Source organism: Genypterus blacodes, unplaced genomic scaffold, assembly GCF_046128005.1.
Source record: "Genypterus blacodes isolate CSIRO-AG114 ecotype Tasmania unplaced genomic scaffold, CSIRO-AGI_Gbla_v1 ptg000067l_1, whole genome shotgun sequence".
In the NCBI taxonomy this organism is placed as follows: domain Eukaryota; kingdom Metazoa; phylum Chordata; class Actinopteri; order Ophidiiformes; family Ophidiidae; genus Genypterus; species Genypterus blacodes.
In genome coordinates this window covers 8411117-8429585 of record NW_027466879.1, presented here as the reverse complement: position 1 = coordinate 8429585, position 18469 = coordinate 8411117, and the positions used below count along the sequence as shown (strand labels likewise).

General features: G+C 39.4%; 1 protein-coding gene across 2 annotated transcripts; it reads left to right on the top strand.

Annotated features, from left to right (window-relative positions):
• The first annotated feature begins 2702 nt into the window (after positions 1-2702).
• Positions 2703-12598, top strand: LOC143004812 (uncharacterized). 2 transcript variants are annotated; one of them, XM_076155965.1, is made up of 4 exons: positions 2703-2811; positions 5963-6844; positions 8941-9111; positions 10433-12598. In XM_076155965.1, the coding sequence occupies exons 2-4, from the start codon at positions 5986-5988 to the stop codon at positions 10546-10548; spliced, it is 1146 nt and encodes a 381-aa protein (XP_076012080.1). In that variant the 5' UTR covers positions 2703-2811; positions 5963-5985; the 3' UTR covers positions 10549-12598. The 2 variants fall into 2 exon arrangements, with proteins under 2 accessions (XP_076012080.1, XP_076012081.1); XM_076155966.1 differs by having other exon boundaries at positions 8941-9116.
• Positions 12599-18469: the final 5871 nt, after the last annotated feature.

The following is an 18469-nucleotide window of genomic DNA, read 5'->3' as shown; positions in this document are numbered from 1 at the left end:
AATTAAAACAAATACATGTAACTGCTATGTACTTGAAGAGGAGATTGTTGTATTTCACTTTTCTCCAAGGTAGTAAAATGTACAGGTATGTATGTACCTGTTTCCATGTATTTCCCTTGCCTACCTTGCACGGCACACATTTGACTGGTCAGTATTGCCAAGTTGTGCTTGTCTCCTCCTTCGAGTGTGTTTGTATTTTCCTCCTTAAGAATTCTCCTCTGCATCTTTACTTGTTCTAAGAATGTTTTTTTGGAAAAAGGAGAAGTGGTTTGCAAAGGAACATGCGTGGAACTTTTGTGCAATTTGGATTAATTTCAGGAGATTCAGCTAAAAATGCTGTTGGAGCAGTGTGATGTACTGCATATTAAATGAAAAGAAATATCAACCCAAAACACCTGATTGCTCAAAGGATGATGAATCTGTTGACCCTGATTGAAGAAATCACAACAAGAAAACCGTCTTTTTGCAATCCATATTTGGGATTAGTCTGGATTCTATTTAACCCTTTTCATTCATCAGAGCCCGGCTTTGAAGGAGACATGTATATTGTCTATTTCCCATTTTACAATAAAATAAAAAAAGTTCTTTATTATCTTTTATGCTTCTTTTCTTGCACATCTCTAACACCTCTTTGGGTCTTCTTGCTAAGAATTCTCACTTAAGTTTGACTTGAATTTCCAGTATGTTTATGTCCTGACAAGAAACTCAAAGAAACACAAGCTTCAAAGAAAAGCCGGTAACAGATGGATGCTCTGTAAAACACTTTCTGCAGCAGCTTTAAGATAAAATGGTGACAGATTCAGGGGCGACTCTATTGAACAACCATTCATTCAGTCCGAATTTCAACATGTTCACATTTATAGTATGTTGATACAGCTACTGATTACAAATATAACCGTATGCGGTAAGCAAACAGGGATAGGACTGCTTTCAGAGTTGATATTCAACCGTACTGGACAATGTAGGTGTACCTAAAAAACTGGCAACTGAAAGTTATTTCCTGAAACCTTGGCATGAGGTTGGTGTTAAAATGAAACTCATAGGACAGATGTGACAGCAGGAGGATGCAACACCAACAGATGATGTTAATAAACTGCAAAACCTGTAGCGAAAGTGGGGAAAAAACTGTCTGTGTCTCTGTTCTCATATCTATCTATCAAATTGGTTCTCAAACTGTGATGTATGTACCATCAGTGGTAATGTAAGTACCCTCTAGTGCAGGGGTCAGCAACCTTTACTGTCAAAAGAGCTATTTTAGCCCAAAAATATCTGCACAATATTGTTCACATCCTCATCACAGGCAACTGGGTATACTGGACTTGAATGGATGTTCTCCATTTACAGACTGTTGTTGTTTGTTGCCATATTCCTTGCAGTTAGAGGAGTTGTAGTTGTTTTTAATTTTCAGACCTATATCTGTTTTGTTTTTGTCTGAGAATAGATGCAGTGATATTTTAATGAACGACCATTCATATGTTGACCGGAAACGGCTTACAACCGCTTTCCACGGCTTTCAGCTTTCATCCCCTGAGCATTAAGCAGCAGAAGTGGAGTTTGGAGATTTGATCCGATAAGTACATTCATAGGCGCTGGGCGGAACAAGTAGGCTCTATGACACTTTTTAGTTGCCAACACTATGTAAATTTGGTGTTATTTGGAAAATGTAAAACTCAATAACAACACATGAATAATACATGAAAAAAAAAGGGATGTAGGAAAAATTTTTCATTTCTATATAATTTTCTGTCAAAGCCACAGAGAGCCACTGGAGATGGAAAGAGCTGCATGCGGCTCCGCAGCTGCAGGTTGCCGACCCGTGACCTCCTGGTATGGCAGGACTGGATATGCCTGCAGAGAAAAAAAAAAACATTGAAATATACGGACTTTTATTTCAAATTTATGCCTTATCAAGAAGCCTCATTACTGGGGACATAATTTGTTTCGACTAATAAATGCTTGTGGGTTACAGATTCTTTATATCTGTGGCAACACAAAAGTAGGTTGTTCACATATACATCTATGCTCAATTTTGTGAGAAAGTACAAGAGAGAATATGAAGGAACTTTGCTTTTCATCGTCGTTTAGAATAGAAGTCCCTCAGTCCTTCTTTCTCTTGCCTCACCACCGGTCTAGCTGTGATCCACTTCATCCAGCTCAGTGATCCACTCCAGATAAACACGTACATGTTGAGTTAAGGAATGATACCAAAACCAAAAGGCTCATGACGCACAATACCTGCTAGCTCTCATAGCGACACGTCACCGGTAGCCCGATATAGATCGGAGACAAAGGCGTGGATGAAACCTGAGCTACCCAGTCTCTTTTCTGTTGCCATGACGACAGCAGCCATTCCAGTGCTGCGGTGAAAAGAGCTCTGAGGACCTGTAGCTTAAGGCTCCGCCCACAGGAGGGAATACACTACAACTTACCATGCAACCAGGAAACATGGCAAACAAATACTAATACAATTAAGCCATTTCTATAGGAACATTATAAATTAGGTGGTAATAACTTCATATTCCCCAAACCACACAGCCTATTCCTCATTTCCTCCTAACTCATTTGAATTCCTGTCCAGTGTGGCCTTAAACAGGCTGAATGGCTGGCTGGATTGGAGTCAGTGTGTGTTACCATTGCTGGCAGGTGTGGAAGCAGGTTGAGCAGGTTCCTAGTTGTTCCCTGAATGCCACTCTGTAGGCCCTCCCTCCCTTTTTAGACTGATTGCTGATCCACTCCTACCCTGCTTGGCAGCTCAGTGAAGAGATTTTGTTCCCCTGCACCTGTTCTCGTCTGATAGGGCCCAAGAATAAGGTAAGGTGTTTACCATGGAAAGATTTCATTGATGTCTTCAGTTGTTCCACAGAAATATGTATGAGGCGATAAACTGGACTTGTATAAATCTTTACTGCTTTACCAGCCAATACAACTGGAAGGTTGCTGAATTATTTATGAAACGACAAGAGGTGACAGGGTAAAGGAACACAAGGATCGATGTTAGATCTGTCAATGATTAGAGCATTTTGTCCTTATGGAAGAGCAAAACTAGTTCATGAGATCAAAATATTGTTAGTGTGAAGGGTAAACTTTGATACTTGATGCCAAAAGATCAGTTACACATGAGTGACACGGATAGACACCTTACGGAAAAGACAGAGATGGAAAACACACAGTATTTAAATTGGATTGATAACTTATGGGGCTGACACAGGAGGTGAGCAATTGCTTTTATGTTGCCGGGGGAGATCCAAGGGAGGTTGCCAAGGGTCTGTGAGTACAAGATGGACCAACTAGGCCAACATGCCGTGAATATGCTGGCCGCTTGCCTGATCTGCCCCCTTAGACTTTCATCTCATCCGAAGCATGAAAAAGGCTTTAGCTGGAACCCATTTAGTCTCTGATGACAACATGATATCAGCTGTGGGGGAATTTTTTAAATGTTTGTACTTGAAGTGTGTTTAGCTGGAAGGCAAAAAAAATCAACTCCAACGCTTACGAGTTGTGAACTATCTGTGGTAAGCTTAAAACTTTAAAAACAAATGATGCAAATGAAATCACGCAGACAGTATTGCCTCATAGACTTGCTTGTGATATTTTTAAGGATTTATGCAGCGACACTGTTGTAACATAAATATTGCTGTTAACAAATTACAGTGTGAGAAAATACACAGGGTTAACCTTTAACGAATAAAGCCATGTGTGGCATAAACAACAGCTAATTAGTGTCTGTGTGTAGGTTAAAGGAGTAGAGGCAGTGGTTTTCCTATCACTCTGTGTGTACGTGTAGGAATATCTAAGAAAAACAGGCTCAATGGTAGGAAGCTGACAGCCAGATATCCCCTCAGCAGTGTTGGATGCTGAGGGGATTTCTCAGAACAGGTGGAGGCCGGGCTGTAGCAAACACAGATGCTCCGTGCGAGGAGGATACCTTTGAGTAATGCTCCTCTACCGTAATAGGGTGAGACATATTGAGCATCCTCAGAAGAAACAATGCTAACTAACAAAGCCTGCTATGCCTAATGAGCTGTCTGTTAGTTCTACATTTACTTCTCCCAGTTTTGCCAACTTTTCTCATCCTGGCCTAATTGCATGTTTAACCAATGTAATTAGATGACTTGGTTGTTAAGTAAAAATCAGTGATTCAAAAGGTATATAACCTTTTAATCATACTTTATGAATTAGAAAGTAATTATAAGCTATAAACCATACAAAAAGAAAATGTATAAGCCCTGCATTATGAGAAAGTGATACCAATTTAATGCTTTAAAATTGTCATCATATAACTTGATCCATCATATGAGTAAGTTGCAAATGCAGTTTTTGTGTTTCAAATGGGGTTTAGAAGTTGATTCCAAGCAAGTCCCATTTCTCATTTTTATTATGCTGTAAAACTCCTCACATTTGAGATTTGTTTGGGTTTTCGGATGTTTTCAGATGAGAAATAATGTTTTACTGTTGCAGTCTGTGCAATTCACAAGTGTCTCTCAAATGCATTGATACAAAATTAAAACAAGGGAATTATTTAAAGTTATTATTGTGGAGACGGATGTTGTGAGAGAAAAGCTCCAATTTTGTAAAGTTGATAAGCTTTAAGAAAATGTTTGGATCTATTTGAATGAATCTTACCTTTGTTTACTTTAAAATATAAATATTGTAATGTACTGATATGACGCACCAAAGAAAAAACCAAAGCTACAAAGCTGACAGATTTGCCTGCCTCAAAATGGAATTGCTAAAGGCCACTGCACAGCAGTTTACACTGCTCCTAACTACAATCAGGTCAGAACAAAGCCACCAATCAACAAAGTCACTCACAGCCCTGCAGGAATTCTTTGCCACTGCAGCTATTTGTGTACTGGTGCAGAAGGGAGAGCACATGGCTCACAAGGGACCCGGAGACATTCAAGGAGTCTCCTACCTGTCTAAAAGTCACCGGTTCCCACTAGAATTCATGTTGGAGCTCTGCTGAACAGCAGTATCCTGTTGGGTAATGTTGAGCTAAAATCTACCACCTAAATCCTAGCGAAGCAGCCAGAAATGATCAGAGGATATCCACTCATGTTCATCAAATACATCAACAAATGAGCAGGTCCTTCTGTACGCAAACAAGAGGAAGTGTGTGACAGATATGAGGTTGAATGGGATCAGCTGTTTCAATTATGACAGTCAGTGACTTTGTGCTTTTTCAGAATGGAAACACAGGAGAGATCTTTTGTGTGGTCAGGGACATAAACACACACACACACACACACACACACACACACACACACACTGGTTTTCTTATCATCAGTCCCAATTCATACTGAATGCACCCCAAGTTCTTGTGTCCTACGTGAGATATACCTTTCAAGTTTCTCTATTTCAGGACATACACATGGACACGTTTGTGTTTTCTTAGAGTTGGTGGCTTGTTGGCGAGTTGAAATTTTAGTTTTCTGCAAGATGATACTTCAGATTGAGATGTGTTCTAGAATGAAGTTGTAACACAAAATAGAAAAAAACAACATTGTTTGCATTCCAGGGTCCATGTTGATTATGGGTGTATTTATCTCTACACACCTCTGACTCAGAATGACTCACTGTCACCATGTTACCGCTTCTACTATGCACACACACTTATACAACGTGACTGCTTTGTGTGTTTATGCATGTGAGACAAATGATCACTCAATACACAATCGCAAAGTATTCAAACCACACATTTAAGTAAAAGTAGCAAAACTCCCCACAGGTCTGTATTATATGTATATTCATAATTTTTTGTAAATGAGAACACATAGTAAGCAATTGCTCACAAGTAATTTAAAGAGCACATAAATAAAGTACTGGATTGCATGAACATTGCTCCTCCCACTTGTATTTACTCTCCTTGGCATACAGTATGCAGAGGTTTTGATTGATACCAGTTGCAATCTCATTATATGCTGCTTAAAATCATGTTTTTTTTGTATTTCTTGTGTTTCAGAGCAAACAGGACAGGAGGAAAAAATGGAAACGTATTTAAAGATGACAGTGGGTTTCCTACTGATTGCCCAGTGTTTTCACCTCGCATTGCTCGAAACTTCAACCGATTCTATTGGCCGCACACTTGATTCAAATTGGCTCCGTCGTGACCCGGTCAAAAATACACATGAAAGTCTAACCGCAGCTCAGGGCTTTTTAAGAAGCGAAGATGAAGTAACCGAGGAGCCTGACACAGTGTCCAGCGAGGTAACAACTGAGGGAACAGTGGGCCCCACAGCATTGTTTAGCGGGGAAGAAGAGACAACTCAAGACATTGAAGCGAGGGAAGCATCTGAGGGTGAGACCCAAGGCACTGTCCCTGTGGGTCCTGTTTTTCCCAATGGTACAACTGAGCCCACAAAATTGCAAGATGCCACCATTTCTTCAAATTCCACAACAACAGACTCCACACTCTCTGACCAAAACAACTCCACAGAATCTGGGGAGGACTCCACATCTCCTCAAACCTACACATCTCCTCAAACCTCCACATCTCCTCAAACCTCCACCACTCAACCAGACACACAAAACACCACCAGCTCTATAGATCACATGGATACAACAGAGATGCAGCCAGAAGGCAACAGTACAACAGAATCCACCCCGGAACCAGACAATACCACAGAGTCCAATACCACTGCAACAACCACAGCGGAACCAAAGATAAACGAGACATCGATCACATCTTCCTCTACAACATTCCCACCAGAGACAACAAAAATGAGCCCCGCGACTACGACGACAGAAATAAGCACCGTGGCTTCAACTACAGTTGCTTCTGACGCACCTGAAGAGGTTAATGTGACTGACAAGGATGCTGCCTCGGGGAGCAGCTCAGAAAGAGGTACTGCAGTAGTTTCAGGTGTCAGAGTATCTGGTGCTCAGTTTATATCCAGAGAACATGATTGTTTGCTCTACCTAACAGCACGGTTTTAGAGGCTTTAGAGGTAGACACTAAGAGAAACGCTCCTGTTTAGTTCTTCATTCTGATTTGTGTCATGGAAATTTGAAACCTAAATGCTCAGAGTGAGGTGGGAAATAGGGCGACATAATACAATTGAAATCCTTCAAAGTGCTGTTGGAGTCTTGGCTTGAAAGTAACACGAAACCCAACGCCTGAAAGCACGGTATATCACTATTGTCAGTTTGACACACTGCCTTCTGCAGCCCTTTCCCTGACCCACATCCACTGAAATCTGTTTCCCCATGGCCAGAGCACAAACTTACCTTCTTTCATTGGATAAGGTTGGGTTGGATTTCAGGTGCTCTCCATGAGCGTGCTATGAGTAAAGGAGTCCATTACAAGCGTATTCTTATCAGGACAATGAATCCCTGTTTAAATGGGTAAAAAAACCTGAGGGTGGCAGTGAACTGGAGTCACAGCTACTTGTACTTCCTCTCTGCAGGGGCGTGAGACTTCTTAATGGTATTTCCCACAAGATCACACAGATAGGACAGAAAAAGGCTGTTTGGAATTGCAAATGTCTGTCTGTCTGTCTGTCTGTCTGCGTGCATTGGGAAAGCTACATTTCCAAAAATTACTGAATGTGAACAAACTATCTATGGTACAGAGTACAAAATCAAGATAGATAAATAGAATACATTTTCAAGGCAAGTTTACTTTTCCAATATTTCATATTTTTCATGTAGTTCCTCACTTCAAGGGCTTGACCTCCAGTCCTACACAAAGATCACCCAATGGCTGGACTTCAGATTTCTAAAGCATAGAAATGTGAGCCTTCTATTTATAATTATAAAGAGACTACATCATCTGCCTGGGTGTTGGATCAAGATAGGTGTGCTGTAAAGTTTGAGAAAAGTTACTTTCAATCTTTTGAGAAAATATATACAACATAATCTACACAACTCAACCTCGATTGTGCAACGTATCGAAGAAATAGTTAAGAAAAAGTGAAGTAGAGATTTGAGACTGCTCACACTTGAGTCCAGGCAATGCTTTGCAAAATAGAATAACTCATCAATCATTCAATAAATTCATGGACATTTTCAACACAAGTTATTGTAGGAGCAGGTACACACAGAAATGTTGGAAATGAGGCATGGCAGAGTTTATCACTGTAACTTAACGTTAAGCAACAGTGACATCAGTGGCAACAGGCCACCCAATGAATACCGTCATCTTTGTCCAGCTCTCTCTGTCTCACACACTGTCTCACACACTGTCTCAGGTGGGGCTCCAGTCTCACTGTAAGAGAGCACAAAGAGGCACGGCTGATTGAAAATGAAATGCACTGACAGAGTAATGCAACAGAGCGTGTCTGTTAAAAAGTGCTCTGTTTATATGCAGTCTGTGTGCATTTAAATGTGATTTTTTTTCTTATCTGGGTAATGTTGATGAATATAGATCACATTTTGAAGGGCCTCTTAATGGGATCTTTGACTAAAAGCTTGTTCTGTCAGCATGTGACTCATTATTGTTAATGAAAAGATGCTTTGAATGACTCACACATTTAACTTTGATTTATTATCTGTCTCTGCACGTTATTCACATCCGTTATTATATGATGACACAGCTGTAAAATTAGAATGTGGGCTTTATTTGTGTTTAAGGGTTTTTTCTTTATAGAGAAGAAGCACATATCAGCGTTCCACAGAAAAAAATATCACACTATAAGGTTGAACAACATGTACGAGTCATATGAATAGTGTCGTCTCACATCTTAACATATTCTAATATTTTCACAAAATTCTAATGATGTTGGCAATCTTAATTCTATCCCAAAATAAACAAGACCAGACTGTGCAGGTGAGTAACTGAGCTGTGCATCTGTGGAAAGTGCTGCATTAGGAAAAGTAATTTCGAAAACACATTTCACAGATAATTATCTAACAATTAAACCTCATTGAGGCAGTGGTTGATGACAGTAATTTTGCAGTTGATGAATAATGTATGACTCTTGGCTCCCGTGACCCCTTCAGGTGTGGCGTCGGATCTTCAGATAAGTAAAAGGAAGGAGGCGTGGGGTGCTGTCCTGGGAACAACAGTGGCTCTAGCCTGTGTGGGCCTGGTGGCGTACATCATTCTGAAAAAGAGAAAACAGAAGGATTTCTCTCACAGGAAGCTGGTGGAAGACTTCCGTGCAGACCCAGGTGAGGTAGGCTTTGCAAACACATCAGGCTGGAACGTAACTTGAAAATGTTTTTGTATATTTGTACGTATTTCAAAGGACAGTTCCACCCACTGGTGAAATTGTATTTTAGATGGCTTTAGTCTGTGATGTTTAGGATGACAACACTGAATTGTAGCACAAACATAGAGGTTCATACAGAAACAGGAAACATTTTACAGTGGAAAACCCCCACAAGTTCTCTTATGATGGGATAACTCCTGACAGTTTGGCTACTGACACAAACCTAAAGACAGCTTTCTTGAAAAACATTCACTCAACTCCATTAATGACTCCATGACTTTTATTTTATGTGTCGTTGAAAGTCAAACATTCTACAAACAGCAGCAATGGTATTATCATACCCCAAAGTCTTTAGTCCCGAGAGGATTTGCAGCCCTGTCTGCGAGTTCCTGGTCTTACTTGTGATTAAGTGTAATTTACTTTTATGGTATATGCACTTTCCCTCAATCAAGTGTGTTTACTTTGACTTCAGTGAGGTTTAGTGACTTCCAGCATTTCCCAAAAAGACCTTCAAAAAAAAGAATGGGTGAGTCGTTGTATTCAGTACATGTAGCTGGAGAGGACAACAGCAATTCAACAGTAATAACAATAGCTTATTCCCAGATGTAGCTTTGTTCCTGTGGTAAAAAGAAGAAAGAAAGTCACAGCCCTCCAAAGTCTTGTGGATGAAATGCAATTTGGTCAGCTGAGGCGCTGTGGCTGGATATGTTGACATCCCTGAGTTGTGTACAGTTTATTTCTCCCTGTATAGTTGTGGCACTAGACTGAGGCTGTAAAGCATTCAGAGGGATTTGATAATGTAACTATGTTTCTGGATTAAGAAAAGATCAAATTTAGTCACATTTTTATGTCTCTATGAAAGATCCAGAATAGTAAGATACATAAAAAGAGCAGCTGTAAGAGACTGACAACTTCTGAGTCTGACACAAAAGGTGTTTTTGACAAGATTTTGAGTGTGATCGGATACACTGCTGTGCTGACATAGATGTATATGGCTGCTGGCTGCTGGTCGTAACTGTGGCTCCAAGTTCAGCACCACTCTAATCACCTGCCTTGCCCCCGCAGACTCTTTACACACACAGCTTCATCCGATAATGACATATAACAACACAATATAATCTGTGGAGAGCAGCCAAGAAAATGACCTGGATGAAACTGGGGGCAAATTCCTCCAGCATCAATTCAGAGAGAGAGACAGAGAGAAAATAAATCAATATGCCGATCCCAGAAATGTTTGACCAAATGTCTGAATATTCAAATTTGACCTGTCTTATTTCCAGTTCTCAGATTAGACAACAGTGAGCCTCTGGACCTGAATTATGGTGGTGCAGCGTATTACAACCCAGGAGTCCAAGGAGACAACATCCAAATGTCCAACTATCCAAGGAGCTTCTGAAATTGAACAGATCCCAAGACCAAGTCATGCACTCCCTTTATGAAGAGTCTGCCATTGTGCTTATTGACATTTGATAGACAACCCATACATTGAAGTTATGGATGGAACATTGCAATGAAATTTGTATAGGTCTGTTGACATGAATTATGATTGTTGATCAGATTTAGTGCACTGAGTGATTGATCTACGTATTTAAAACATAGAGCGTTAAACAGCCAAAATCAGTAGTTAGCCATTGTGGGTGTGGCCAAAGGGAATTAAGTCTAAAGGTAAACTTTGCAATCAGTGAAGGATATTTAAACTTTTACAATATTCATTTTAAGTACATTTAATGCAGTTATTTCTTAACATCAAATGTCATCAAGCAAAACACATATTAGAGAAGACATATCATGGGTATTGATACTGTATGAAAGTAAGATGTGACATTCACCGTTTCTTAAAAGAAAAGTAGAAATGTGAAACGTCAAACCAAAGACTTAAGTTTTCTTCAGCATCAAGAAAGATGGATGGAGGTTTACTACAATTCTGTAATTCATAGACTGAGGCTTTGGTATCAAGAAAGGGAGTTGTGTATTTGGTCGTAGGACTACTCATTAGCAACAAATATATTATGATAACATACTGCAAAAATCACCTGAACAGAGATTTTAGTTTTGTGTAGTGACAGTTTGCACCTTTGAGAATTATCTAGCCTTTACCTGCTGCATATAGAGTACACTTAGGGAAACCTAACAATGATCTTGTGTTTTCACAGAACTGTAATTTTTTTCATCACTATTATTTTCTAATGTTTGTCTTGATGTGTATGGTAACTCTCGTCATGTCTCCATGAAACAATCTGATGGTTAGCAGGGAATATGCTATACTATATGTTTTAGTGTGATGAAAACATGATCTCATAATCACTAAAGCTTCTACTTTTTACCATGAGTCAGAACAAGTCCTTTATTAGGAGCACATGTGGATGTGATTATTATAATAAATCTTTAATTTCAATGGTATGGTAATGGTTTTTGACCACTAGTTGTAGTGTAGAGTAATGTCTCAATGATTACGTCCCCATAATTTTGGCATTGGCAATTTTTGCTCTCCCACCTTGCGGACAAAGACACATGCAAACCACATTTATACTGGTAATGTTCATCTTGCTCCTACTTTAATGTATTCAAGGCATTCTTATTTATACTGAAAACCTCTACTTAGTTGCTGTATATTAGGCCTGCAGGTAAAGTGCATGTAAAGTGCCATAAAATGTAACATTGCCCCATTAGCAGAAGAGAAGAACATGAGTGGCTGATGTAAACATGAATGTAAACAATGAATTTTTATGAGGTTGGCTTTGGATGGAATATGTATGTCAATTGTGAGGAATTCACACAATGTATTTTGGTAAGAAACTTTATGATTCAGTATGAATATAGTTGGCTTTGTTAGTGCAGCTGTAGGGTTTCTCTTCGTCATTGCACTTACGACCCCTGCAGGGCAGGATCAGGGGTTTACTGTAGCATTAACATTATCACATTACTGCAGTGAGACTCAATGTCTGTGGGTAAAGGCAGCAAGCGAGTGCTGGTTGACTTCATCCTCCCCACACCGACATTGCAGTTGAAAGAGATGGGTTCGGCAGGAGCTAAGGGCATGGGGCATTCAATTGAGGGAGAAAATCCAAAGGGAGAATAGAAAAAGGATTGAATGTAAACAAGATCATCTTTGTTTACAGGAAAACACCTCAGGGTGCCTTCAAGACTTTGGTTGATAAATGTTGGTCTTTCTTATAACAGATAACTCTCAGCTCTGCTTTTACAGTCAACATTTACTTCGAGGAATGTGTTTTTTAGAGTGGGGAGTTGTCTCACAATGTTCATGATGTTCCTATTATCTGCTCTCATTTCTTTCAACAATCAGTTAATGAAACAAGTTCAATAGATGTGGTTATGTGGAAACTTTTACTGCAGTGTTAAAGCAAATGGGAGACCTCTACATTGGCTACCACTGCTGATGAAATGTATTGGAACCTAACGCTGCCTTAATAAAGAAACAAAATGTGTGTTCCTCATTGTGTCCTTTGATAAAAAATGTATAATGTAAAAGTATCAGGATTTGTTCTGTTATTTAATACTTTTTATCAAGCAAAATATTAATTGATTTTAGCACCCCAAAGACATGAGACCTGCTGAGAATGTAGAAATTTCCCTGTCAGTATAAGGAAGGTTCATCTCAGCCAAGGCAAATTAATTTGAATTAAATTAAATGATGACTATCTAAATTGAGGCTAAGTCATATTTATTATCAGCTAAAGTTATCCATTTTCTTCAAGGTAACTTGGTGGAAATGAGTTTAACCTACTCATAGCACGCTCTAACGGCACAAATGACTTTCTTATTAGATGAGCCTCTGAACAATAAAATGGCCAACAGGGAATACGCTGGTATCATGTGATTTTTAATTAACAAGGGTCCTGTTGTCAGGGTGGAGGCTAAAGGGAGCAGAAACATGAATCCAAGTTGGCTTCAATTCAAACACATTTTCCCAGGCTGTACTCCGAGTTTTCCAGAGGAACAAAGTTAGACATATGTAATCTTGCTCCTGGTGAGAGTGTTGTTGTACACGGTGATTGTTCTCCAAACCAGGAAACATTTAACCTTTAAATCTTTGACCTCTGCATGTACATGATATTGCTGCACACCATCATATTTTGTCATGCAATGTTTTTGGTATTACACAAACAAGGAAGGAATCAAAATGTCTCACTATCCGTTAAATGATAATAACATTTGATTTGTTTTTAAAAAACGAAACGTGGTTTAGATTGTTGACAACATAAGAAAGGTTTGATTTTACTCTTGATTTAAAAGTTTGTTCTTTTTGCATTCTTTTAAATCCTGTTTGGTTTGATCTGAAAATGTCTTTGAACATGTTTTTATGTGCAGCAAATTGAGTCTCCCTCACGTATGAAATGTGCTATATAAATAAATTGGCCATGACTTACTGCGAAATATAAATCAGTTTTATGTCATTTTAATGTGATAAGTGTAACATGTGGTGTGTCACAACACAAAAGCAACACTTTGTTCACTCCAGATCTCTGATTAAAGCAATGACATTTCTAATTGTAAGGATTTGAAATGGCTGCTGGTAGCTTCAGTGTTTCTTTTGCATTCCACAAACTTCTCATGTTCTCTGAACTGAAAGGGCCTCCTGTCTTGTCAGGCCTATAACAGGCGGTGCCTTTCTCTCCAGCTAAAGGCTTCTATTGTTACTGCAAAAGCGTTTGGCTTAAAAATGAAATAATTAAGGCGCTATTGCCACATTGCGTAACTGTCCCTTAAAATTTGGAATCAGAGGATAATAATGTGGTTGTGTGATTTGCCTTGTTCTCCATTTCTATGCCAGTATGACGAAAATAAAGAAAGGCACAAATGGAAATCATCAAGGTTTGCCAAAATACATGACATTAACTCTCACTCTCACACACACGCACACACACACACACACACACACACACACTGTGATTCTGCCAAACTCGGACAATAACACAGTTGAATATGCAAAGCTTTCGTAATTGGGATTAAGAAAGATGTTGCCAAATTTGCATTATGCACAAACTAGTTGAACTTCAACCGTCTAAAATCACCAGGACATTCATAGATGTACGTGTATGCGTGTGTTTGTTGTTTGTTGTTGAATGACATTGTCACGTCACAGCAGACAGGTCACTTTTCAAGGATTGTTGGCTTGTATCTAAAAGGTGATTGAATAGCAGAGGACACAGAGACTGAGCAGCTTACCAGTCTGTCTGTGCCCAGCTAGCTTTCTGCAGCTTCTACATGACACGTCTCTAACTGTGTATTCCAGATAGCAATATTTCTATACTGGTTACTATTGCCATTACTGTGTGTATGTGAAAGGTCACTGTTCTCCTTTGGTAAAAAATGTACAGGTAAAGAGGGGAAAGTTATATTTGCACGTAGCAGCAGCAGTCAATACTGGAAGGACGGCTGTGAAATAATGCAGATAGCCTCTTGTGTGACCTTTGCAACCTGGTTATCTATTTAAAGAACTCTCAGACAACATACCCAGCAGGAATAATTGCCACATAAAGAATAGTTTGACTTTTATTTCACCGGTAAGCTGCACTGACATTAAACATTTATTAAAGTACAGAAAAACAGCAGCACAAAAAGGCAACAGCCAAATACACGATACAAATATATAGGAGATCACAAATATAAGAAAGAACAGAAGCGGTTGGGTGAGAACCTCAACCTTAACACCACAGAAGAAAAAAAACTTTGTAAACGGTAGCTGCTGCAAGGTTCGCCAAGTGATACATGGCTACATTTAGACTGCAAGCCTTCGTACTTAATGTTGATTTATTGCCAAAATCTGATTTGTTGAATGAGGCATGTGTGCGTGAATGTATGTGATGACCAATGTTGAGTTGGAATGACGTAAAAGTCGCATGAATTCTGATCTAACAGGTCTATCTGATCCCGATATGAAGTGGCCCAAATTTGTTCCATGTGTTTGTTGCCGTTCACAGTATTCTAAAGAAACCAGATCCATTTCACAAATAAGGGATAGAAATTGGATCTGGGTTTTTATATACCTTTAGCTTGAGCGTTAAGTGATCAACTTCCAAGTAAACAGAGTAGACTGTAGTAGTAGTAGATTATTTCCGCTCTCAAATCCTGTGTCTCTTCCTCTGACTACCTAGGCATCCTGATATCTGACCATGCACCATTATTAGTAGATATCCAACTGCTTACATACAAATCCTCCCTTCCCCTGTGGAGGTTTAAAAATAGTAACGAAAAAGGGTAGACTCTTTGCTACAACTATGCATGGGTAGATAATGGGAGGAAAGCCTCAGTTGCCTTTAGAAGTGTAAATGGACATATTGTATACAAAGGAAGAAAGAACGGCCACTCCAACACATTAGACCATGGTAATACAGAGCAGAGTATTTCCTACCTCAAAGGTGAAGAGATTAGTATTATTTCAAGCCAGGAATAAGCTTTAATGCTCCATATTAAAGCTTAGCAACCCAAACTAATGACTTAATGCTCTCATCAAATCTTTGGGACACAAAAAGAGATGATAAAGGACAAATTGTGTCCACTTTTTGTTCTTTCCTAATGTCATTATCTTACCATTACCTGAGTCCAGCTTAAGGTTCTGTAGTTTTCTCATAAGGGTTGAAAAGAGGTGAATGCCACTTAAAGCAGGTGGCAGACAAGGAACATGAATCAGGGACTGCTTACTGCTGATTAGCAGGTGTGGAAGAAGGAATTGGTCTGGAGAAGCTACTTCTGACAATGACAATCAGGGTTTCTTCTCTTCTTCAAGTACTCCAATTTCATGATCCTGTGTTTGCCAGAGTTTTTGTGTCTGCTCCTCCCTCATTGAATGTGTGTGTGTGTGTGTGTGTGTGTGTGTGTGTGTGTTCGGTGTGTGTGTGTGTGTGTGTGTGTGTGTGTCTCACCCCTTTGATCCAGTTTCTCTCTTCTTTTCTTTTCCCCCCAGCTCCACACATCTGATTCCCATTCTGTTTATATCCTGACATGTTTCCTAATTTTCTAGTTTGTTCCCTGATATGTTCCCTAATGTGTTTCCTGTTTCCATTTGACCTTCGTTGTGGATTATCCATTTTGCCTGACTTCCTGCATCTGTATGTACACAAATAGAACTGAACTGTATTGGGCTTATATCATTCTCTCTCTGTCTCTCTCTGTCTCTGTCTCTGTCTCTGTCTCTCTCTCTCTCTCTCTCTCTCTCCCTCTCTCTCTCTGCCTGTCTCTCTCTCCCTTGTCTCTGTCTAATATGTTATTTCCTAATGCATGACTGTTTGTGTTTACTACTTTGCATGCTTTATCGTACTTTTGTATAATCATATATAAATAGGATACTGAGTAAATTAATTGAAATTTGCATAAAGCTTATCACTCCAATGTCAGTTAACATAAATGAAATAGAGGAAAGAACCAACAGGTTATAAAAAGCGGTATTATCTCTTGAATTTCTAGACGCTGCTTGTGTAGCTTATTCCAACAGATGTTCACACAGTGAGTCCAAATGTCCAATATTTACATCATTATCACTTGGATTTCTCTCAATGGAAATCTTTGTGTCACAGCAAGCCAGCAGTGCCCGGTATTCTGGCAGAAGACTGAGGACTGTCTACAAAGGATGATGGCAGGGGTACAGGAATATGCAGTATCTCATAGAGAAACCGGGTAGTAGTGTAAAGTGAGGGAGATATGACTGGGCAGATGCATTTGATTTAAAATCGGATGCCCTTTGCTCAATTCACAAGATTTCAACTGCAAATGGAGTTTAGCTTTGCAATATTTTTTTTTTTTTTGACCATGAAGCAATTTTCCCATACTTTGCGAAATGATTTCACTTGCCTCGGTTCAACACACACACAAGTAGAAGAACAATGTCGCACCAGGCCTGTGTACAAAACGAACAACTGGCCCAGACCAAATGTTTCATTCTGTCTCTATAGACGATGACTTAAGCGTACAAGAGGCAGCCTTTTATGGACCATCATCTTCCTCATAGGCCTTTTTAAAACGATTCTCAAAACAGCACAACATCCTGACAATTTAAAGCTCAGGTTCAGACCAATACACCCATCGGCTTCTGCTCAGGATTCAAATTATATTCTTCATAATGTTTAAAAAGAAACCTAGTGGATGAATTTCAAGACTAAATTGGATGAATTAAAGGCAGGAAGCTCAAAGATAGGACAGTCATTATATTGCATTGTAATTGGTCTGGAGCTACAGCTCCTGGTATTCTAATGAGGTAAACTGCTTACAGGTTTTCCAAGCTGCAAACAGCCCTGAGGGAGTTCAGTGAGGGGAGCTAATCAAGTGGAATGTTTCTCAGGTGGCTCGACTGAAGTAAAGGTGAAGCAGCCGGTCGAAAATGCTTTCCTCATTTTCAGAACAGCACATTGACTTCAGAGTAAAGTTCCTGGACAGTAAAATGAAACATTTACCCTACACATATACAATAAATATCCCACATATGGACTGCACATAATGTCTGCTGTGGATGGTATTCTTTATATATGTTTTTTAAACGTTCCTCTGTAATGTTCCCTTTTTCAATGCAGGAGTTGATGACAGCCAATTTGTATCTCTATGACAAGATTAGCTGCAAACTAGCATTTTTTCTCTCTCTCTCTGTCTTATCATGCATCCCTGTTGATGTTTGAACTTAAAAAGATTTGTAATATTGTCTGTAATGGCACAAGGTTCGTACAAACATTGTTGTTTGTTTAAATGCAAAATAAAGTCATCGCCCACTTCTGCAATAATACTTGTTGAATCTTGCTGCTGCCTCAAACCTTGTGCACTTCTTCTTTTATGTCTACTTCTAACAATATTTTGGCAGATAAGCAAATGAAATACAGAATAAACAACATCACAGTTCAATAGTAAAATGTTATTTCTGTGCTATTCTATCTATTCCTGCCAGTGATGCAGATGCATATACTGTATAATGCACGCACGCACGCACGCACGCACGCACATTCACACACATTCACACACACACACACACAGCAGATCTGAGGTAAGAACTGCAAGGTCGGCAAATCATTTGCCTCAGGTCCTCTTCATCTTCACTCCTCTCCTCAGCCCCACATCTCCAGTCCTGCATCCCACATCTGAGTAGCTCAAAAAGGCTGTTTTTAATCCATTAAGTGCCTTTTGGCACATTTTGTCTCACTGGTAAATGCATAAAAAATACAGCTCTAATTTAAGTTAATTTATTTGTGCAGAATCAAAGCACAGGCATGTCATTGGAGTGTAACAAGGTCATTGTTCAGCATTTGTGAAATGTTTCTCATCTGCTCTTCCGCAAACATAGATGCATTGTTGTTATGGTGCTTGAACAACATCAT